Genomic DNA, 24,090 nt, shown 5'->3' with positions numbered 1-24,090 from the left:
CTGACGATTAGTTAAACACATACAATCATGCAAATGAATCAGCAACTCGGCGTGGATGAAATGAGTGTGGATTAGAGTTTGGCCCGTTCTTTTTATGCTGCAGGAGGAAAAGCGCCACACAGCCAGCTAAATTGATGAAGCACCTCGACTCGTTGCAGAAATGCACGGTTTCCTAAATGTAGGGTCAGCGGAACCATTACAGCACGATGGGGTGCAACAACAAACTGTGATGCAACATCTGGCAAACTCCAGCTCCCGCTGCAGATGGGTGGTCGACTATAGTCACGGGAACCCGTTCTGCTGCTTAACGTTAACATTCTTTTAAAAAAAAACAGGCGCCGAGTGAATCAATAAAGAGAAACATCTGAGGTAGAAATTAAAAATTCACGGACAACAGCGGACCACGTGAAGAGGAGTTTAGTCAACGCTCAATCTCTTGGGCCACAGTCCGGATCTGGATTCCGACTTAATGTTGGATTAAGCGATTTCGTTGTGGATTAACTGAACACGTTTCGCGGCCATGTTTTCGTGAGGTTGCAGGCAGCGAGACAGCAATGGCAACAGACGATGCCGCAGGATCCAATATGAAACCGGTCAACTCGAGGGTTGCATCGGGAGGAGGCGACAGCTTGAGTCTGTTAGCGCTCGTCCAAAGTGTTGGGAGCCGGCAGACAACTTGCCAGTTTTCAACTCAAACCAGATACATTTGTCAAGGTTTGGACACGGGGGCGATCTTTTCATTAAGAGAAGATCTGTGCCCTGACATTTACAACTCCCGTTAAAATGAAGATGTATTACATATTTCACAAGGTGGCAAAAAAGGCATCCATCTCTCTGCCTTACCGTCTCCCTCTCGCTCGCTCGTGAAATGTTGTGCAGTTAGCGGCTTATTAATTTAAAGTGGGCCGCAGCAGCCTATCAGAGGTGAATATGCTAATCAACAATTTTGAGGCCTTATGAAGTATTTTACGAGACGCTGTAAAAAGTATTTTTGGGGTAATTCACTGTCGGGTTTGATTGCTCAAAGTGACTATTCCAAGGAGAACCACGTCTCAAGTCAGTGTATTAAAGAGGAAGTGGGCTGATTTCAGAGGCAGGTCTGAGGCGCCATGCCGTTGATGCGATTGAGTTATCAGTGACAGGGTTCTTGTCAAATGTGGAGCCTGCGTATAACATAGAAATCAAAGCATGTTCTCAAAGACCCCATGAGGTTTTACATTATCAAAGCATGAAACCTCTTAAAATTGTGTTTACAGGTGGATTTTACAGCTAATCTAGCGCTCCAGCTGATTTATAAAGCTGATTTATTGTCTGCTGCTGTGGTAGGTTGGTGGTCAGGCTGTACGTTTGTGTGACAAATCATAAGATACACCTGTGCTGCTTTCATATCATTGCTTACCATGAACATAGATTTGTAAAATTCAGAGTTCAGATGTTTTGTTAGATTCTTAACAGCTGTTTTTTTACATTTCTAAACATAGTCACAGGCTCCTTTAAGGCTCAAAATAATTCAACAGTCTTCTGTGTCGTTGCTCATGAGGGGTTCATCGAACACCATTCGATGTGTACTGCTCCGTTGCTACTCTAGATATCAAAACTAATTCTTGCTAAAGTAGCTGAAAGAGCAGAGAGAGAGAGAGAGCGAGCACCGAACAAGCGCCGCTGTCATGTCTCGCTCCTGATGCCCCTTGACGTGTCACCCGTGACATCTTTGAATCCAACGGACGAGGCTGCTGATAAATGAGCGAGGACGAAGACAGACATGAGACTCTCCGCCCGTCTTCGTGTAGGACTCATCCTCCTGCCCACCTCGCTCGTACCCTCCACGCCGTCAGCATTAATTCCTCTATGAAAGGCTCTGATCAATGAGTGATTTGCATGATTGCATTTTCCATACCTTGCATTAATAGCCCAGTAGGGCTGAATAGCTAATGGCCTATCACATTTAAGTAGCCATCTCAACCAGCCATCATATTACAGCTCCTTCAATCTGCTAATGAAAGAGGTCTGTCTCTTTAAATGGATGACCTTAAAGTCTCAAATACAACTTAACCTGTGGGTGAGACATTGAATGCAATCAAGTTTATTAATAACAAAAGCATTGGGTGAGCTGGTGGGGGGGGGGGAATGAGTCAAATAGAGGGGAAAATTATAGCACTTTTATGATTATGTCGATAAATAGAAAGTTAATCAGCCACAATTTTGATAATCATGCATCTTCTCCAATGTGAGAATGTGCTGCTTAAATCTTGAATTATATTTAATTGCTCAATTTAATATAATTTAATAATCTTTTGGGGTTTGTTTTACCGTTGGTGGGACTAAACTAGACATTACAAGAGATCACCTTGTGCTTAAGGGGAACTATTTCTAGCAATGTTTACGATAGTCTTACATTTCACAGACCAAACACTTAATCAAGAAAATAATCTGCAGATTAATGAAATTAATTTATTACTGGCATCCCTATAAATGAGCTCTCTTTAAAGAGTAGACACAATGTTAATGTCTCAACAAATGTTTTGTACCATAATTAGGATTTAGTTTCTCGAACAGAAACGTCGAGCAGATTGTTTTAATGTGTGTGTGTGTGTGTGTGTGTGTGTGTGTGTGTGTGTGTGTGTGTGTGTGTGTGTGCCGCATAAGTGTGTTTTCCTCTGCTTCTGGCCGTACTGCATGTGCGTATTTGTGTGTTTCAGCAAACGCTCAAATTGTTTTCTCATTTGGCGAAGCGGAGTCCAAAACCTCATCCCACAAGGTCATCGGCGCCACAATCTATTCATATTTTTACTCTCTCCGGGTTATGGCAGGCGCTTCTAAACCCCCCCCCCCGCCCGCCTACCACAACCACCTTTTTACTGCCTCCCGCCAGGCCAAATTTCCGTAGTCCCCTGAATCTGCTGCCAGTAGATTTCCCACCAGAGTTCACGCTCTTATTGGAGATCTAGAGGATCAGAAAGAAAGATATACCCTCAACCCCAACGTGGATACATACACATTTCACCCCGCGGTGCTGCCTTCATACTGTAAAGCGCCGGCAGAATTCACACTTACTGTACATATAAATGCACACACACACACACACACACACACAAGCTCACACACACACACTGGCTCAACTCTAGGGACCTCTTTTAATAGTGTTTGGCTTCTAGGGGATCTGACAGGACCTTGGAGCGGAGGAGAGTTTAAACAGTGATTGCTTTGATGAAAGAAAAGATGACGCCAGAGAAGGAGGGAGGAGAGATCGGGGGTGGGGGGGGGAGGAATATGGATCCAGTAAACGGAGAAGGACGTAAACAGAGAAAAAAAAAAAAATGTAAGTCAGGGGGGTGAGAATGTATAAGCCTGAGCAAATAGTTATTACCAGTCTCTGAAGGGTGTCGGCGTGAGCTGAATAGACTGGGACTTGGAAACCACTGTTACCGCTGGTGATAGGGGAAGGCTTCACAGCCCTGCAATCTGACAAAGGCTTAGTAGGTAATGGAGGCAGACCTCCGACGGCAGAGAGAGAAAAAAAGAAACATAGGAGTTTTAGCACGCTATAAGAGCCGAGCATCCGACAAGTCCAAACCCTCTTCAGGTCCGGAGAAGTAAACGTTTAAACGTCACAGATGTTGACGATTCGTCAAATGTGGACTAAAGTGAACACTTGAAACTACAGTCGCACCCAGTGACATTTATTGAAAGCACATCTTACAATACACTAAGAAACACTTTGAATAACAAGCAACGGTGCGTCTTTGTCCTCTGGCAGGACACTGAATCTCTGCCAGCTGCCAGGATGCTGTCTTGTGATTTGACCTCCCCATGACGAGGCACAATTGAGAAGACAAATTAATCCTGAAGTCAGCGCGTCAGCTAATGTTAACCGGAAACAAGAAACGAGCTTGATCCTAAAAACAAACTGCACAGGCCAAATGCAGAGTTTACACACACAGCAGCCAAGAAAAAAAGAAAAACCCTCCGATATGAGAGGCATTCAAGATGCATAGTTACACGCACATTCACAAAAAAAGAACGAATGCGGCAAACACACCACGTGTACAGTAGACAGTCTACTCTTTGGTTTTTTTTGTCCGTGTGCTCAAAGACAGAGGAGGGGGATTTCCGAGTTGCAAACGAGTTGCGGACTGAAATAAAATTATAAAGTTAGAGTTTCCAAAAGGAGGGCAGATTTTTCCAAGGTTCCTGTGGGTGTCTGGAGAGTGTTTGTGTGGTTCTGCTCCAGCTGAACGTTGAATTTGAGGCTCAGATTTTGTGGGTCTGATCAAAACAGACAGGCCATATGTCACGGCTTGGGCAGGTTAGCGTCTACTGAGAGGTGGGGGGGGGGGGGGTAAATCATTTGTGTCCTGTGCCGGTGAGGTCATGTGCCGAGTATTAACCATACATGCACATTTGTATGCTCTGAGGTAGACATTCCTCCAAACTTTACATCGCAAATAGCTGTTTGCTGCTCTATTGACGCTCTGCACCCGGTTTATTGCACCTAAAGGTTTGAATACTAACACCTGACTTAACTAATCGCTAGTTTGTAGCTGGCTCGGAGATGCTCAGAAGTTACTGTAGGCAGGACTTAAATTAGTACAAATAGTTGCTGCAGCACAGTCCAGGTTCCTCAGTCTGCAGCTCTGTTCTTAACCACAGAAGTTGCAAGCAAGCAGCTGGCATGTGCAGGCTTTCCAGAGGCTAAACACACACACACACAAACACAAACACACACACACACACACACATGCATATAGGAAAACAAAGACAATGAATAACAATCAGCACAGTATTTGTCCCTAGGAGCTTCTAATACAAACCAGGTGAGCAACAATAGCAGTTAATGACTCCAATTTACTCTGTTATTCAAGTCCCATCACAGAGCACTGTTTAAAATAGCAATTTGAAATAGTGAATCAGCCACGCAGCAAAAAGACGTTTATCCCTGGAGACTAATACACACACAAATATCCCGCCATACAAATGCAAGCAGACACGCCCCCCCCCCCCCTCCATCCACTTAGCATGCCGTGAAACCCGCAACTTCTTTTCTTCTTCGTTGGTAGAAACTCGCCTTCCTCCATTCTCTCCCGCACTCAAAACCCTGGGCAATTTTCCTCATCTAGGCCTGATTCCGAGCATTTGCATAAAAATGTTCACTTCTGAGGCTCCCCTTACAGAGCATGGCTCTAATACGCAATTACTCTCCTGAATAGTGGCGGCTAATTACAGAGGTGTCAGACAAACAGGTAGTAGAACAGAGAGAAAGGGGGGGGGGGGCTCCCACACAATGGCTGAGGTGCTGGTCCGCCACATGGGACGGAGGGGCTCAATGGAAAGCAGTAAATTCATTTAGGCTGGCTTCATTAAACCCCGTTCCTTGGGCCCTGCGTCATGCCCTCCCCTTTTGCTCTCCCTGCTCTCATTTGTGGGGCGGCGGATGTGCTGTGGGTAAGAAGAAGGCGATCACACAAATGAGTGCAACGCAGAGGGAATGAGGGAACGCTGTGGGGAGGAGAGAGAGAGGGGGGGGGGGGGGGGGGGAGATGGAGGGAGATAAACAGAGCAAGAAGGGAAGGAAGAAGGGAAGCGAGGGGAGGAAGGAAAGGACGGTATCAATAAAGCAGCAGAGCAATACCAAAAACAGAACAGAGCGTTGTGCTGGGGGCATGGAACAAGGGCACGAGGACATGTGCTCATTTGATGATAAAGAAATAAGGCATAAAAGGATGAGCATATAAAAGAATTACTTTTGAATATGCCTTTTGTTTTATTCATCTGACCCAGTCTTACAAAAGCCGCAGAGAGCCGGCGAAGGGAAAATTACAGCTTCGGTCCTCAAACGCAGGCCAAATGCCAGGTCTCCAGCACGGTGAAGCAAGGCCGGCCGAGCCCCGCGGCCTCTTTACCATTTAGATTATACCGGCAACTTTCTTACCCCATGGTATGGATAACTATAATAAGCCCCCCCCCCCCGCTGCGTACCACCTGTTGGCCAAATATATTTACAAACAACAACCTCAACGCGCAGGAATCCTGACAGCGAAAAGAGAACCGCGCCCATGAACTTTCCACTTCTGCACAGCTTCGTCAAACTCGAAAGCAACGCCAGTGCCAATTAAAGAGAGCGCTTGCTGGGAGGAAAATTAATGTCTGTTGTAAAACGGACGTTGAGAAAAGGTATGCCGTCTCATAAAAGGAAAAGAATTGGCGGTTCTGGAGGTAATTCGAAGGCTCGGAGGGCTGGGTGAAAGACTTCAGCGAGGGAACACGGGGCGCCAGTGTCCACCGCTTTGGTTCCTGGCCAGCGGAGCACTTCACGAGAACATTGCTAGCGGAGCACTTCACGAGAACATTGCTGATCGCATTACCTCCCCGCTCGGTTGACACGCCGATTCTGACTCACATCGCGGGAACCACACATGCACGCAGCCCGCCCTACAGGCCTCCCTCTCTGGGAGGGGGAACCAGCGAGGTTTCCTGGATCAGGGTCCCACACAGAGACTTAAGGCAGAGATATGCACAGGAAGACATGCACTGATGCTTTTTGGGTGGTAGATCGAAACTGTAAATATGAAGGACTGACAGACTTTAAGACTTCAATAAAAACATGTACTTTTCCTTTCTGACATACAAGGAGAACAGATTAAATGGAAAAATCAAACATAAAATAACCCTACACACATTTTCCAGCTCTCTCTATCTATATCTATATATATATATATATATATATATTTATATTAACAACGTAGTTCATTCAGAGTGGAATACATATGAGAAAACTTGAATCGAGAAGAAAGAGGGAATTGGATAAAAGCTCAAAAGATGAGAGCAACTCTCAAAACAAAGACGTAAAATAAGATCAGAGGGAAAATCAAATGAGAGATGCTTCATGCATGAGACCTTTTAGAAGAGGCACAAACTGCTCCACATACATTTTGCATCGCCGTGTAAAATCAAATGCCATGTTTTTATATCATGTTCTCTATTGGCTTGTCCTCTGATCTCCAGGTCTGCTAACAGGCTAATGTATGAATACATTCTCCCAGTGTGACAGAACAGAGGGGGAAACCCACACAAAAGGTGAACAATATTTAATTACAGTAAAAAAAAAACATATTTGGTCAAAGTGGGACCAATAATTTGGATGTCAAAGGGTCAACAATTTGCTTAACATGGATTTCAGCTAAATGTCCGTGTCAGGCTCATTTTGTGCGATAATAGCGCTCGGAGGTCAAGGTCTAATGTGGCTCCACAGCTGTGAGACGCAGGGTTTCCCATGAAATGATTACATTTGGACGTTCCACAAGGCAATTTGAAAGCTGCTGCGGCGATACCTTTCGCTCAGGATTTAGTGTGATACTGTCATCTGGCATTCAAAAGTGGTACTTCACGTCAACGCAGCTCACAAAACCCAAAGAATCCATGCTATCTGTCAGCAAACTCTGTGAAGCAGAGCCTCCTCACCAGACGTGTCGGCTCCCATTCGCTGCCTTTCTAGTCTCTCATGTGGAAATCTGATTCTGCTTGCAACACATTACAAGTCGCCATGACCCGCTGGTGCTAAACGCCGATGAAAGCGGGTGATTAGAGTCAAGAGATTGCTTGAACCCCTTTGAATTCAGCAGCTGTGTAGCTGTCACTGGCGGTGGATCGCTGTATCATATCTCATGACTTCCACAAAAGAGAGCAAATTTAAGATTCTAGAGAAGCATGGTGGTGTGGTGAGCAGAGACTTTTGTCTGAAGAGGTCAGGTCTCAAGCGCCTCTGAGCTGAATCAAAGACATATTCTACTTGTTCAGTTTGGTTACGTAAGGTTTTGGCGTGCACGTGGGAGGAGCGGGGATGCCGCTGGCCTTGGATCCGCGCCCGAATACAACAGCAGCTCTCTCGCACTGTTCAAACCCATAAGCTCCAGCTGCTTGCCTTCATTGTGTCTCCGCGCCGCGCCACAAATGTTCCTCCGTCTCCGATACTTATCAAGGCGCTGGAGTCTGACGCTGCCATTACTCAAAATTAATAACCACGGCAGCATGTTTATCATAGCGCACTTTCACACCCAACCTGCCAGAAATAATCACCTCAGTGTGTGTGCGCGTGCGTGACAGAGAGAGAGGGAGAGATGGAGGAAGAAAGAAAGAATGAAGGAGAGAGAGAGAGAGAGAGAGAGACGGAGGAAGAAACACAGAGAGACAACCGGAGGAGAGATGAAGTGTGAAAAAGAGACAGAAGCAGAGAGAATAAGCGGCCGAGATGAAAGGCGGTACTTGAGTAGAGAAATGAAGAGAAAGGCTGCAACATGCATACGTGTGCACCTGCCGTAGCTAATCACTCTGCCTCCATTGCACCTCATTGGTTTTCCGTGCACCTTTTCTCACCATCATGTCTGACAACAGGGCAACACTGGCTCTCCTTGTGTATTCACTCTGCTAAGCAGGACTGTAATCTCCGCTGACAGCCAATCTGCTCCAACAACGCAGGCCTGAGTAAAAAAAAAAAGGGCTTGGGTTTATTTTTAATTTACAAATCATGGCAGTGCAGAGCAGGGTCTGGCCATGAGACTCCCCACTTAAAGGAGGGATTTTTAGTAAAAAAAAGGAAGCATGAAATTCTTAGTAGTGGTCGCTTTACTCGAATGGTAGATCCTGAGAAAATACGAGAGCAGAGAGCGAGAGACGTGACGAGGCCGGGCCCCTTCAGCACCTCTCCTCAAATCTGGAGAGACAAGACGAGGACAAATGTCTGTCGGTCGCTGGTTCGGGCTCCGCTGACATTTTCCATGGCATTTAGAAAACATCCAGGAAAACCAAAAAGGAGAAAAGGAGGAGGGGGGGGGTCTTAAAATAGTTTGACTAGGGGAAACATATGTGCAGCGGGGTTATACAATAGATAACGTGACTTGGGGGGGTTGTGGGGGGGGAAGTGTAAGTAGGTTAAAAGCAGGGAAAGAAAAGACGTTCCGCTCAAACCAAGGCCCATATTTATCAAACTGACAGACTGTCAAAATGTATCATTTATAAAGCTTTCTCATCATATTTCATCGTACGTACAGACTCTCCGTTCCTCTGAGGTTAGTGGGCGGTGGCGAGCAGCGATTTGCATATAATAGCTAATAAATGACTGAATTCTTATATCCATACTTTATTTAGAAATGTTCATACATGAAGGTAATACCTGTCACGGGAATGCAAGGACTAGGACTCAATAGCAAGACCACAGGAGATAGCGTCAGGAAAACAGTCTTTATTGATCACAGCTGATTCCCGACAGGAAGGACTGTGTGGAGCCCGTGGTCCGACACAGCGTGCAGGCCGGATCGACGGTGTGGTACCCGTGGGTTCGACACCGGAGGGCAGGCAGACTGACGGTGTGTGTCCCGTGGCACGACACCGTAGGCAGGCAGAGCGTCCGCGACAAGATCTGTTGGAACACAACAGTGGAACGGGGGACTCCCGGACCGTAGGACACCGGAGGGCAGACGCTCGAGACAGCAGGCGATGCAGGGTTGAAGCGGGTGGAAGACGGGACGAACTGACAACCCCAGACTGCAGGACCAGGGTTCTTATAGTGGCAGGGGAAAGGATTAGTGTAACTAGCGTCTGGAAAAATCCCAGAGCACATGGCACAACACAACAAACAGGGAAATGACAGCCAAATGAAGAGAGGAGATTGGGGAAAACCAGAGGTTAACCCACACGGTCCAACAGGGATCCTGACAATACCTTGTTTGAACGCTAGAACCTCCTCTTTCAGACTGTACTATGTAGGAGTTTCTGATAGGAGTTATGAAACAGAAACAACAAGGTTACATTTTACAACATTTAGAGAATTACCGGTCATCTTGTCTCACCGCAGCTAAGAGGACAGCACAGTTTCTCGAGAACTTCTGCACTGCTCGGGGAATCGGCTGTTTGTAGTTCAGACCGTTTACGATCATCTCATCCCTATTTAAAAGGATCGGAGGCTCCTTGGTAATTTCATGTGTTAATTGCCAACGGAGATTCCACAGAAAGCTTTACGGAATAACCTCTCAGAGAGGAGAACACTATCAACAATGGGTCTGGGTTAAATCCTTTGGCCTGATTGGCGTTACCTTTCCCGAGCATCTTAAAGGGCATCTCCTTGACTTTGCTGTGAGAAGGAGCAGAGCGCTCGGTAAACGTTCCCGAGTCTTTCATTCGTTTGCTTTTTTAGTTTAAAGTATTCTTTCGTGCAACTCTCTTTGATTCACTTTGACAGATAACGGCCCTGGTCTCCTCCACTGTGGCCAAGCAAAGTAGAGCAACCAACTGTCATTTGACACGTCGTCGATCATACCGATGTATCAAGGGCCCGTTTGAGTTTGGTGGGTTCAACACTCCTCCGGGCGCTGTGGGATCTGCCAGCTGGCTGCAACGGAGGTTATTTGGAATGAGCCTCCGTTGCGAACGCCTCCAAATCCACGCGACTTACACTGTTAGGAGAAGGTGCGCTTCTGGGAGAACACTTCTCCAATTATTTCCTGCCTCATAAGCTCCTGAAAGTCAGAGAGGGCCCCCGGTCATCCCTCATCGAGTCCGATTTCTGCGCGAGAGAGGGGCTAAAAAAAAAAAAAGTTAAAAAAAAAGTAGAACAGCCAATTTGGGCTGTGATTTGTGATGCTCATAAGTGATGGCGATATGCAGGGAATGTTAGCCCGGAGGGGGAAAAAAGCAAAGAAGGAGAAAGGGATGAATATCGATTCCCCGGTTTAAATTAAGCTGTCGGAGAGACTGAGAGATGAAGAGAGAGAGAGAGATGAAGAGAGAGAGAGAGATGAAGAGAGAGAGAGAGAGAGAGAGAGAGAGAGAGAGAGAGAGAGAGAGAGAGAGAGAGAAGAGGGAAAGAACGCCAGGGCTTTTGGGAAAAGCCCAACTTCCAACAATACTGATCTCATATGAAGAAATGACTCATTTGCTCCATGCATCTGCTTTCAGCAAAGACTTCAGGCCAACTGACCAGAGCTTGCACACATGAAAAGACAGAGAGGAGGGGGGGGGCACATAAATCTGCATGTCAACACAGGCGGCGTGTCCAGCAGGAGGGAGGGTAGATGCTGACTCTCTGCTTTGACCAAAACCAATGAGGGGGCTTCACCTCTAACTTATATTGCAACACACTCACACTAATACAAACAGAAGCATGACATTCACATGAAAAATAAACATGTTTAATGTCCTTATTTCTGGCAGAAAATGTACCAAAATTATACTGCAAAATCAACAGTCTCCGCTGGGAAAAGCAGGTCTCTAGGTATAAAAGAATCTTCACACACACACACAGACAACAAAAACGAACACACAATGGTCACAGAAATCACAAATACAACATACGCTCAAGCACAAAAGCTCCCCGGAGTTCCTGTAAGATGAAAAAGGCCGACACCAAGCACCAAAAAAAATAAAAATGAAGGAAAACCATTTAACTTTGACAGTGTGTTCTCAACCTGCTTCTAAAAAAAAGTGAGCGCCGCCATTTGCTCTGCCGTTCCACTTTGATCACGACTCGCTCCCCCGTTTTCAAACGCGGTGACATTTGAAAAACACTATCCCGCATCCGTCTGCCATCATCGCCGGATGAGGATACGGAGAAATAACAGGGCCAACGCGGGCCACCTGCAGCACAGCACATCTCGTCTCCCCGAGAAAATGGCGGTGAACAAAAAAAAAAATAGGCGTCCAACTGTCGCAATCTGCCCATCTGGCTGCAGCGATGGGAAGTCCATATTTGGTCATCATTTCCCCCTTTCCTAAACTGAGACGCCGTTTTTCGGCCATTACTGGGAGAGATAAGGGGAGCGAGGGGACACGGTGCTTATTTCATTATTTTCCTTAAAGATGAGAGATGAGAAGACCGAAAAAAGAGAGGAGAAGGGACAAAAATAATGACTGAAGTGCTTTACCACCTACAGAGCCCCATCTCTCAAATTGCCCCTTGTAGGGGGACAAATTGATCCTGGAAATAAGGGGTCATTTCCTCGGCCTGTTTTCCTGTTCACAGCACACTGTCATCAGTTTGAAACACGCACACCAAAGCTGACCCCGCTGTGCCCTCCGAGAGCTAAAGTGAGGGAGGGTTGAGTCATTCTGGTCTTCACTGTGACAACAAGTGTGTGTGTGTGTGTAGGTGTGTGTGTGTGTGTGTGTGTGTGTGTGTGTGTGTGTGTGTGTGTGTGTGTGTGTGTGTGTGTGTGTGTGTGTGTGTGTGCCGACTTCCCCAAAAGCAGTGACCCCGATGACCTTTGTATCTTTGAACCTTGAGACAAATAAACCGTTTCAGCCTCTCTGCAGATATACAGCGACAGTCCGTCTATAGCAGAAAACCATCATCGATCAAATCTCACTATTTAAACAGCCACTAGTCACACGAGTCACACGAGTGAGAGTCCATGTTGATATTGGTGGGTGTGTTTATGTAAGTTGAAAGCTATTATTTAGATTAGAGCAGTTCTTATCGGATCATGGTCCTTGATATTGTCTCACTATTGGAGTAGCAAATAAATATGTAAGAAACAGCTAAAAACAACACAAAAAATCTCTTTGTTTCAGGGTATCACACTACTGTTATTATTACTGACATAATCATTATTATGATTAACAGTTACAATGACCCTTAAAGGAATGAGAGTGGACATAAAACAGCATAATTACAACATATCATAGAACTGAAGCATGCTAGTTTACATGTTCGCAGCTAAAAAAAGCACTAGCTTACTGAATGAAAAATAAATTCCTGGGATTTTGAACAGTCAACATATACAGCGCAGCCAGACTGCTCCTGTCTGTACCTTAACTCACACACACTCACTTAAGTCACTCTTTTAACAATACCGTCTATGAGCGAGTGTACACGGTATAATAACCGTGAACACAGTGGTGTACTGGGATGCAGGCGTACTGTTCAGGCTTTGAGCTTCAGGACGTCCTGTTGTCCAAAGGCCGGGAAATATAGGACCGGGGAGAATGAAACTACATTTTTGACGAATCTGGGACGAGAGTTGAAAAAATAGATCTGCTACACTTCAATGAACGGAGACGACCGGCCGCAGCGGCAATGGGGAATTCAACCCAAGTCAATAAGAAAAGCTTGCTACTATTAACGTTAACGTTACCAGTTAAGTATCGTGAGACGTTTTGACAGTAAAGGTAACATTACGGTTAACGCTAGCTAACCAGTCAGCAGCCGACGTTTGAGTAACAGTGAGTTACGACGACAGTGAGTAAATGTTAACTATGAGGAGTCAATGTTACTAATGTAAACCATGTATTTACTTCCTTACTCCTCTGCATGCACGAAGGGTAATAAGGCGGCAACAAGATCTCTCCATCTCGTGTTTTTCCTCTCGCACCAGCTAGCAGGGCTTCTAGCTTCTAGCTTTTTTGAGGCTATAAGCAAAATTATAACTTTTCAATATAAAAAATATATATTTAATTTTGATTTAACTTAGCTGCATTTTTTATGTAAAAATCAAAACAAACAAACCAATAAAATTACTTTTCAAAATAAAATAAAAAACAATGTTTTTGAATGAATTTATGAACAGAATAAAGGAATTACTTTTGATGTTTTCTTCATGTTAAAGGTCACTATGAATGATTTTAACTAATGATAAGGCAGGAAAACAATGATTTTACATTCGGGACGGTCCAAATTGATTTCAGGTTAGCTTAGGTTGTTTTTCGGATGGTGAAAAACGGCAGATGAGAGCCCTGATACGGTCACAACCCTAACACACACCTCATGCTGCTTCAAACTTCCCTTCTCTTAAAATCTCACCTCTCTAAACCAGGCTCTGTATTTTTCCCATCATCAACATGGAGCTCTCGGTGCGTGACGTTCTTTTAACCAGTTTGGTTAAATTCACTCTTTAAATGCCCCCCCCCCCTCTCACTCAATCCATCAGCTTGTGAAAAAACGTCTTCGTTGAGGGGAGGTTTGTGCTCGACCACCAAAGCCAGCTTCCGGGCCCCCCCCCCCCCCCCCCCTCTTTCTCCTCTCCTGCAGACCTCTGTCTCTGTGTGACTGTAAAGTGTAACAATAAAGCGGCTTATGACTGGAGGCTTTTATTTATTTGCTCCGAGTCCTTGAGAAGCAGACAACATGTACATAATACACACACACACACACACACACACACAGAGACAGAGGTCTGCAGGTTCAGGAGGTAGGGCAAAAAGGAAATGTTCTTGCAGTACTGCAGGATTCCTTTTTAAACTCCTCCTCTGGAGTAGGACTCCCCAGCTACGACTGTGCACCTCAGCCAGCAAGTCACCAACCGTGTGCCGCTACGCACACACAACATCCTGTAGCTTTATCTCCCACACAGGCTGCCTCACACACACACACACACACACACACACACACACACACACACACACACACACAAACACACACACCATTTTCAATTCCAATATTCCCAGAGGTGATCCAGACACACACACCTTCAGCCCCTGAACCAATGCAGCAAATATCATTATGGAATCAATGCAGCCTTGAATCAATCGAGGCTGTGTGTGTGTGTGTGTGTGTGTGTGTGTTGTATGTGCATGAGTGTGATAAAGGGATGAAGTTGATAACACCATGTGCTCCTGTGAGGATTCCACCAAACTCCATGTTTTTTTTTTTATTATTTTGATTGAAAGGAGGCAGTAGGAGGTAAGGTATTACCATAACCTTCCCACCGCATGTCTGCGCTTAGCTCAATATTGCAGGAATGATTTCACACATGCACACACACCAACACACACACACACACACACGCATCCTTTGTTGCTATGCACCATGGTAAATTCAATATTGTGTTCACACTCTTAAGCCAAGAGTGGGAGTACAGTCGGCAGAGGAGCCACAGTCTTCACTGTAAATCAATAGATTAAATAGAAAGGTATGAATAAAACACAAGATAATAAATAAAAGAGGAGATGCTTTACTCTCGTTGCATCCCGTTTGAGAGAGAAAGAGCGAAAGAAAAGAACCAAGTGGGAGCAGCAAGGAAGATGACCAGAATATAAAGAAAAGTTATTGTTGTTCGTTCAACTTGTGGTTGAGATTCTTGTGTCCATCCTTCCCTCTGCAGAAGCGTGCATGCGTGCATACGGAGTGTACTGTATCTGTTTTTCTAAGCACGCTACACTGTTGAATGTGTGCACCACATACCAACATGTGTCCTTCTCCAAATGTCATTACTGAAAACATCCATGTGGCCTGGAGCTAGAAAGGCAGATGTGCCACACAAGCCTGTGCATAGTCGTCTCAAACATGGTTCAGCTCCGAATGCTGCTTGCGAGTGCGGCCGTGAGTGTGCTTTGTGTGTAGAGCTGTTGAAATCCTTTTATCGACCAATAAATGAGTTGATTTAATTGAAAAATCATTCAAACTGTTTCTCCATTGTCCCTCCACAGATTAAAAAGGGGCCCTGTGGAGTTTATAGTCTCACCAAAACATTCCTCCTTGAGGCCTAACAATGCTGAATGCATTGCCTTCCTCATGGCCCATTTGCAAAGCCAATTTCTATAATATGTTGACGCCTCCATTGTTTACACCCACGTTTAGATCAGACAGCAGGCTTCTTCTTCTTCTGCGCCTTCATTGGTACGTTTCTCGGGGTGTCACCGCCACCGATTGTTCATCGGTCAAACAGCTGGAAGCCACCAGCAGGAGTGTGCACCGTATCACCAACGCGTGTGCATTACACAAGCTAAAATAAGCACTGCTCCATGCTGCGGCTAGCGGTGGGAAACTCAAAATCTCATGCTTGCTAAAGGCCAAGGCCTATTTGTGAATATTATTGTGATGCCAGAGAAGCAACTATTACTGCTCATTAATCAATAACAGCTCCCTAATGAAAAGATAATAAAAACATGACTAATCAATGAAAGACTTCTTCGCTAACTAAGACCCGAAAGAGCCATTAGGGCCCCACGACCCACTGGTCTTCTTTTAGTTGATTCATTTTAAGTATTGGCAAACACATTAGTGTCTGGATTTATCATAATACCACTGTTGGATTATACAAATTAGAATGTATACTAACTGTTACAGTTTTTCCTTTTTTGCATTTGTCTTTTTTTTTTTTCTAACTACGGCTCTTGTTGAAAACCTGGCTGTCCGAGGAGGAGGCTAGGCACTGCACAGTACTGCTCTCACTAAAAAGACCTAGCTTGAACTCGACATACCTGTCGTTGATGCTCCAGTTGAGGCAGAGGTTGAGGGAGCTGAGGTTGCGACATTTCCTCACCACCTCCATCACCGTCTCATTGTTGAGCTCCGAGATGTGCCGCAGGTCCAGGACATTCAGGTTCCGCAGCTACAGGAGGCAACACACACACACACACACACAGACAGGTTTGACAGTCAAAAATAATAATGTGGTTTTAATGCCGATTAAAATAGTTTTTATTAATATAGAAGAGCGGGATTCCGTCGATTTAGTGCAAAACTAGGCGGCGCCATCAGAAAACCAAAAGGATATCAAGTACGCATTTTCTCCACTTTGGTTTCTGAGGAGAACACATAACAAGCGATTTACAGATCAGACGTGTGTGCTCAGGAATGCAATTTCATTTCAGTTGGACTTTAACAAAGTGAAATCCAGCACTCACGCTTTATCTCTTTTACACAAACAGGTATGCGGGAAACACAAAGTCCCGTCTGCTCATGGAGGACTAAGCAGCTGATGTGTCACAACGCTATGGAAGAGTAATATCTGGTGAAGGCGTGTACGGTATACACGTCTGCTGAAATAAATGGAAGGTGTTGACGTATCTGCAAGGAGAGTGGAATAAATCTCTCTATACGCTGAGTAAACTTGTTTGGCGCCACATGTACTGGAAAAAAAACACAGCATGAATGCAGAATGAAACCTAACAAGGCAGATAAACTGTAGAAAGCGTCTTGCTGTTACTGTTTATCATTCTGTGCCTGCATGCCTGGTGTGAGGGGTTATGAGCCAATATGAGCATTCACTTTCCCCGTCTTCCTTTCATCTCTCCGACTTCCAATAATCCCTCTTTCCGATCTGAATACTTCATAAGAGGGGGTTTAGATTAATCCTCCGGTGAAAATCTCTACTTCCTGAAGCACTCTTAGAAACCCACACCGACGCACAAGCGCTCCCGCACGCCAGAAATCACCCACTTTTGTGGCTTTTTCAAGTCGCGGCACAGGTGTGTTTTCTCTGATACATACCCGGAGCTATTTAAGGCACAGGTGCATGCACACATATACGCTCACACACACGAACACACACACCGGGGATGCGAGATAATAGAGGTATGATATTCCGGCCAGCCGCAAAGGGAGGCAGGGAGGTAAATGTCAGGGCCAAGGCTAAAGAGAAAACAAGCTTACAGTTGCTGTTAAGATCACCGAGCACCGTTGTCGGCTCCATAGGTGTGACATATACCTACCAGCATGAGGACACGGGGGGGGGCGGATAAGGGCCGAGGCTCACTGGGTGTTAAATAAGCACACATGTAAACACTCCTCCCTGTCCCTCCCCACGTACCGAGAGTCAAAACACACACGACTGCAAACAAACAGCGGTGAGTGTGTGTGTGTGTGATGCGGCACTGCGCTGAGGTTGTACCTTTGTCTCGCTGCTCTCTTTCTCTGTGTTCATATGTAGCTTGTGGCTTTTTGTTTTTTGTCACTCTTTGACTTGGATCCACACTTCTTGTGATACAAGTTCTGCTTGGGAATAAAATCAAACACGAAGCAGATTCGGTTCGTGGCAAATCCGCACCCGTACTCTTGAAGACACGACTTACATATAAGAACGACACAAACATTCAAACGGCTCGCGTGTGCAAAGACGGGGTCAAGAATGCAGCCGTGGTCGTCAGGGATCGCTGAACTGACATGATGAAAACAATTATTCATCACAATTTAATGAACAGGGGAAAACCCTCATCTGTGTGAATTAACATAGACACGAACATGCACAAGCAGACGCACACACACACACACACACGTGTACAGAAACACACGTTTACACACATACACACAAACTGTCATTTGCCCCTGTGGCCAGTCTAGGATCGAAGTGCTAAATTATTCATGTAGAATTAGGCTGCTGTGTATGTGTGTGTGTGTGTGTGTGTGTGTGTATATGTGTGTGTGTGTGTGTGTGTGCGTGTGTGTGTGTATGTGTGTGTGGGGTGGCACAACAAAAGCTCTGCAAAAATCAAACCTGAAAGCGGGCTAAGTGACCACTACCACTGACATTCGTAGCAACAGACATCCACTCACATCTACACTGTCAAAGAAAACACACACACACACACACACACACACACACACACACACACATTTGCATTCAGTATTTATGGTTATTCAGCCTGGAGTACATTTTAAAAGCCTTGACATCAAAAGTAGTATTTGTTCTCCAAATCCTCAAAACTGCTTAGGTCTGCTGTAGTAGAATTTCTACTACAACCAATAGAAACCGTCCCATTGATGTGGATAACCAATGAGAAACCAGGCCAACCTGTGTGAGTTTTCATTGGCTGAGAGTGTAGCTAGGTTGAAGAAAAAAAAACATTTAGCAGATGTCTGCTTGAAAGGGAAGAGGCAGAGTCACGGCTGAGACTGGAACTTTGTTAATCCATCTGTGGGAGAAAAAAAAATAAAGAAAGAACACTGAAGAGAAAATTAATTCCACAGTTTAGCAGACATCTGCCGAAAGAAAAATACCCCTCCAAATCCCTAAAATGAGAAGTGTCACAAAAAGACAGGCTCTCAGTAATTAGTCACACCTCCAGTGTTTGTTTTCTCATAGCCGACAGATTATCACAATTTGACTCATAGGTGAAGGGTTTTAATGCTTCCAATCGTCTTTTAATCATTTCCACTCGTGATGCAGATTGTTTTCTGTGAAACAAGAATAAACGGGCGCGGACGAGAAAGAAAATGGAGAGAAATTGGGGGAGAAGGGAGTGCCGACGAAGCACGGGGAGGGAAAAAGGGAGACGGGAACAGAGAAGAAGTGAAAAAGCGAGGAAAGAGAGCAACAGCAGAGAGAGAGCAGGGGATTTGGCGAGGGGTTCGGCAGGTTTTTCCTTCTCGTTGGCTGAGGTCTGTAACCAGGCAGAGTCTGTCCCGTCTCCTCTGAGTTGGCAGCTACACCTGGATAATTATTCATGCTGTTCATAAAAACACTGAAACCTGCAGAATCCAGCTGCTCTGAGGCCAGCGTGTCGTCCCCCGCCCCGCCGACGCACGTGCAAGACGCAGAACTGAAGGCTGATTATATGAATATGCCGACGCACACGCACTTTCCGTGTACTCGAGTGTTTCCGTTTTTATGCTAATGTGAACCCAGACTCCACAACACGCCACGCAGAAATATTTGACTTTTTACTCCACTGCATTTATTTCTCACTTTTCAAATTGAGATTTTATCGCAAAAGATATGATTGATTCAATATATTATATGTACAAATACTGTCATAACAGTATATTTAGAAGTACCTCGACCAGATAAAACATTTAAAAACAATAAATAATAATAATAATCTTGTATTTGAATACTATTACACTCTGTACTCTTGATATTTTCAGTACATTTTCAGTACTAGTGATAATACCTAAAGCGCTTATCAAATATGACAATATGATATAAATTATAGTTTTTCAATGGAATCGTATCGTGAGACATTACATCATCTATATTGATAAAAGCAAGCAAATATGAAATTATACTAAAATCTGATTATTTTGCACTTTTCATTTGTCGAGTATTTCATTCACACAAGAGTATAAAAAAAACATGTTTTTATTTCTTGGAAATTATTCATTCACTGAATTAAGAAAACTGCTATATTGTGATATAAATTGTTATCATGGTAAGAAAAGACAATATAATAAAAGCCCAGCACTACTTTTACAAAATGATGGATTCTGGACTTTTACTTAATATCAACAAGCCAAATACGATAATCATAACAACGGCTATTCTACTAATAGAAGTATTTTTCGGCAAAAAAAAATGAATGAAATGAAAGCAGTGAAAACCATCACTGAATCAATTAACCTGTCCTAAAATGTATTTTAAAAATGTCTTAAAAATCAACCTTCGAGTTTTTAATTCAATTGTGCCAAAAAAATAAATAATAATAATTATATACAGAGCAGAAAATTGAAAATCCCAGAATCACAACGTTGGATATGAATCTCAGTTCACAGACAGAGCACATCACACCTTAACGATCACTTCAGATTGTACCAGCGCCGGAGGAGCAAACAGCCCTCGCCACACGTCTGTATTCAAGAGGTTGTTTTAATTGAGTCCACGTGACCAGAGGAGGTCTGTGGGCTCCCACCTGCTTCAATCAGAAGCCTCTCTCCAACAGCACAGAGCCAGAGTCTGAGTCAGAGGTCGAACTCAGAACACCGCTTTAAATGAAAGAAAAAATGAGCGGCTGTTTCAAAAGGTGCGCCATCTTCCAGCCAAGCATAGGCTGGAGTTCAATATTTGGATTGAGGTTGATTTGACACTTTATTACATTAGTGTATGTCACAGTCTGGCAAACAGTGGGTGAGTGTGTGTGTGTGTGTGTGTGTATACCTCTGACTACAGAGCTATGACTACCTGTGCTATTACTTCATTTATTTACACAACGTCAGGCATCGTGATGATGCCAGACAGGAAGTGGAGGCCTGGTGGACCCCATGCAGAGGACATGATGTCAAGGTTTGAACGCCGGCACCAAGCAGCAGGAGTTCACGGCTGTTGCTGTCCATCAAACTCAGTGTCCCGGCTGACAAGCAGCTCGATGACATTTAAACAGCTCGGACAGAGCGAGCGTTGTTTCCGTCATAAATAGCCAACATGTTTGGGGTTTGGAAAGTATGAGCTGTTATTACATTGCTGTAGTCGAATATATAACCGGAGTTTAGTCAATGAAGAATATATGTCCTGCAGTGGGAAATGCATATAGATCCACCCAAAAAAAGAAAACACATGCACGGCCGGTGAAAAATGGGAGGAGAAAAAAAGAAGCTTTTCAGTAAAACTTAACAGGCGTAACGATGGAAACTCTCCATTCTCAGACGGGCAGAGATGAGTAGACACAAGCTGAAATCCTCCGAACAATGCAGGTGGAAGTTTAGACAGTCACTTTGAAGCGACATTCAAAGTCCTGAGCGAAGAAGTCACAGGGGTCTTGCCGAGGTGGCATTGTGGGCCCAGACACATTTTTGCTCGGCTGTCCGCATGTGTTGGAGGCCGCGTGAGACGGGGTGAGGCGGGGGAGGGAGGGAGGGATGGAGAAAGGTGGGACGAATGGCAGCGGTGTCACTAGGTGAATACAAGCGCGCACTCATGCATGTACGCTTTGTTTTTGCTTTTGTTTGTTTTGTTTTTCTTCTTCTTCCATATCGGAGCATCCCGGACAGTTCAGTCAGACAGGGGAAAGCTGTGTCGAGACAATCCCTCTGCGGCAGGCCTGAATCACACGCGGCCCCCTTCCCCCCTCCCTCCAGACGAACACTCAGGGAAAAAAAAACATACACACATATAAATACATAGAGGCCTGTGCAGACAGATTGATATGAATATTTGAAATAGGACTGAGGCAAAAGCTGGAAAGGCCACGGGTCTGGTATCACAAATGCATTGTCTGCATCAGTCACAGACCGGTGAGCTGATCCCTGAGTGTGTGTGTGTGTGTAGGTGTGTGTGTGTGTGTGTGTGTGTGTGTGTGTGTGTGTGTGTGTGTGTGTGTGTGTGTGTGTGTGTGTGTGTGTAGGTGTGTGTGTGTGTGTGTGTGTGTGCGGTTAACTTCTCTATTTATCTGTCTCGTGCCCATCTACTGTCTATCACTTATTTCCCCCCTCTCCTACCTCCTTCCTCTATCTCTCTCGCTCTCTTCCTCCCTTACAGTCTCTAATCCTGCATGTGTTGGTGTTGATAACAAACTCGGCGGCGAGGAAAGGCTCGAGGAGATAGAGAGCGTTGGTTTCTCTTCGGCGCTCTAAGCCAAATGACCACATAGGCAGGCACGCACACACACACACACACACACACACACACACACACACACACACACGCACGCTCGCACGCTAAAGTGCGAGTCAGTGCGACAGCACTGGATGACAGTCATAGTACAGTGACACTAGTTGGGCCAATAATGAGACATGATACCACCCCCCCCTCCCCTCCAGAGGTCAAAAACCTCTCTATCTCTGTCTGTCTCTGGGTTAAATGTCTCAGAGCCAAATGAATTATTCCTCAATTACTTTAGCAAAAGACACACATCATCCTTAGGCCCTTCTCTGCTCATTATATTCATAAATCCCCCAATCTCCTCCGTACAGCGGTTGAAGAAAAATTATTATTACAATTTCGACTCATTCTGCGACCCCCACAACCCCATTACCTTTCTTCCTCCAAATCCCCTCTGCTCCTTCATTTCCCCTTTATCCTCTCCACCGCCCCCTGAGACACAACACACACGTGCAAGTACACAGTCACACACACACACACGTTTGTATATCGCAAAAAGGTACACATAGACGTAAACACACACACACACTTCCCTGGTTTGTGTTGGGGGTTATCAGTTTGACACAGGGCACTGTGATTATGTATTTGCTGTGCTTCAGTCAGAGGGGGGAGATAAGGGGCCGGCAGACTGCAAGCAAAGCCAGACACCACTCATCCTACATGGGGAGGGAGTGGTGGAGTGGAGGGTGTGAAGGTGACAGTGGGGGAGGACCTGTATCTTCACCTTTGTTTGTGTTGAACCACTTTAAAACCTCTTTCTAAACCTTTGGTCATGTGGTCATGGCAATTATATATATATATATATATATATATATATATATTTTTTTTTTTTTTTTTCACCGTTTAAAAAAAAAATAGGATGACGAGCCAAATCGGAACTCAGGATGCTGCTCCACTGAGCCACCGGGATGGACCGAACATATGATTCTGGTTATGAAATTAAATAGCTTCCCTGTCAAAATCCAGACTGTTTTATTTGCTCATAAACACACGGAGAGAATGAGGTATTGCCCCGTGGTCCAATTCTGTCAAATTTGGAGAGCATTTATCAAAAGGGCCCAACATTTTCTTTTTTTCTTTTCTTTCTGGGGAAGAACAACAAAAGCACTGGAGCGGCACGGCTGAATTAATCTACAAGACCCCAAATGAAGTCCAGAAACATCCAAGTTCTGCACATCAGAGAGACAACACAGAGCTATTATCGTCTCCAAATATACCTCGTTTCATCTCTGACACATTCTTCAACAGTCTCTCCATTTGTTATGTCGCTGGCCTCTCCTCACTCTCTCTATCCCGAGGGTGAGAAATTTCACACACACACACACACACACACACACACAAAGGCATTTTGAGGCCCACAGGGCAGTGATAGGCTGATGTATGAGGAGGGGCATTGTGGGTAGGCATGACAAGCAAAGGGAAGCCATCAGTGGGACATCTAAGGCTCGGGGAATGAAGGCTCTCTGGCACCCAGCGCTGCTCTCAAACACTGGCTCTCTGATAGAGCCGACCTTGGACTTAATCACTACCAGAAGAAAAGAGCGCCGCTTGACGGGAAGATGGAAGGACGGTGGGAGAGCGAGCGTGTGTGTGTGTGTGTGTGTGTGTGTGTGTGTGTGTGTGTGTGCGTGTGTGCGTGGGTGTGTGTGTGCGTGAGAGAAACACAGGAACCACAAGAGTAAAAGAGAGAATAGAAGAGAGAGAAATGCAGAGCGACACTGACCAGAAGCAGAACGAGACTGGACGGAGAAGTAGACGTGGTAACAGGTAACGACACCGTTCAGAGAGAGGGATAATGACTCTGCTGGTGTGGCCGAGAAGCAGAGGGAGAGCACGCAAAATACAGCATGTTATCCACACAAAGATACCGCACATCTATAGCGCTTTCAATGTCTGAGGCTGGGGAAACCCCCTGAAACTGAATTAGTAGAGGGACTCATCTCATACAGGTCCTCAAGCTAGCTGCTGAGGGGGGAGCGAGGAATCCCCGAAAAGCTCTGGGACACCCACCTCGAGATGGCTTGTATCCCCGACGCGGCCCTGTGATGTGACAAGCCTCATCAATAAAACTATT

General features: G+C 45.1%; 1 protein-coding gene across 1 annotated transcript in view; it reads right to left on the bottom strand.

Moving 5' to 3' along the window:
• Positions 1-24,090, bottom strand: part of fbxl17 (F-box and leucine-rich repeat protein 17) — a 193,454-nt gene that overhangs the window by 102,320 nt on the left and 67,044 nt on the right. The window contains exon 8 of the mRNA XM_079160972.1: positions 16,186-16,316. Coding sequence (XP_079017098.1) covers positions 16,186-16,316 — 131 coding nt within the window. The remainder of the gene's footprint in view (positions 1-16,185; positions 16,317-24,090) is intronic.

Source organism: Pholis gunnellus, assembly GCF_910591455.1.
Source record: "Pholis gunnellus genome assembly, chromosome: 6".
Taxonomy (NCBI): domain Eukaryota; kingdom Metazoa; phylum Chordata; class Actinopteri; order Perciformes; family Pholidae; genus Pholis; species Pholis gunnellus.
This window is presented reverse-complemented; position numbering and strand designations above follow the sequence as displayed.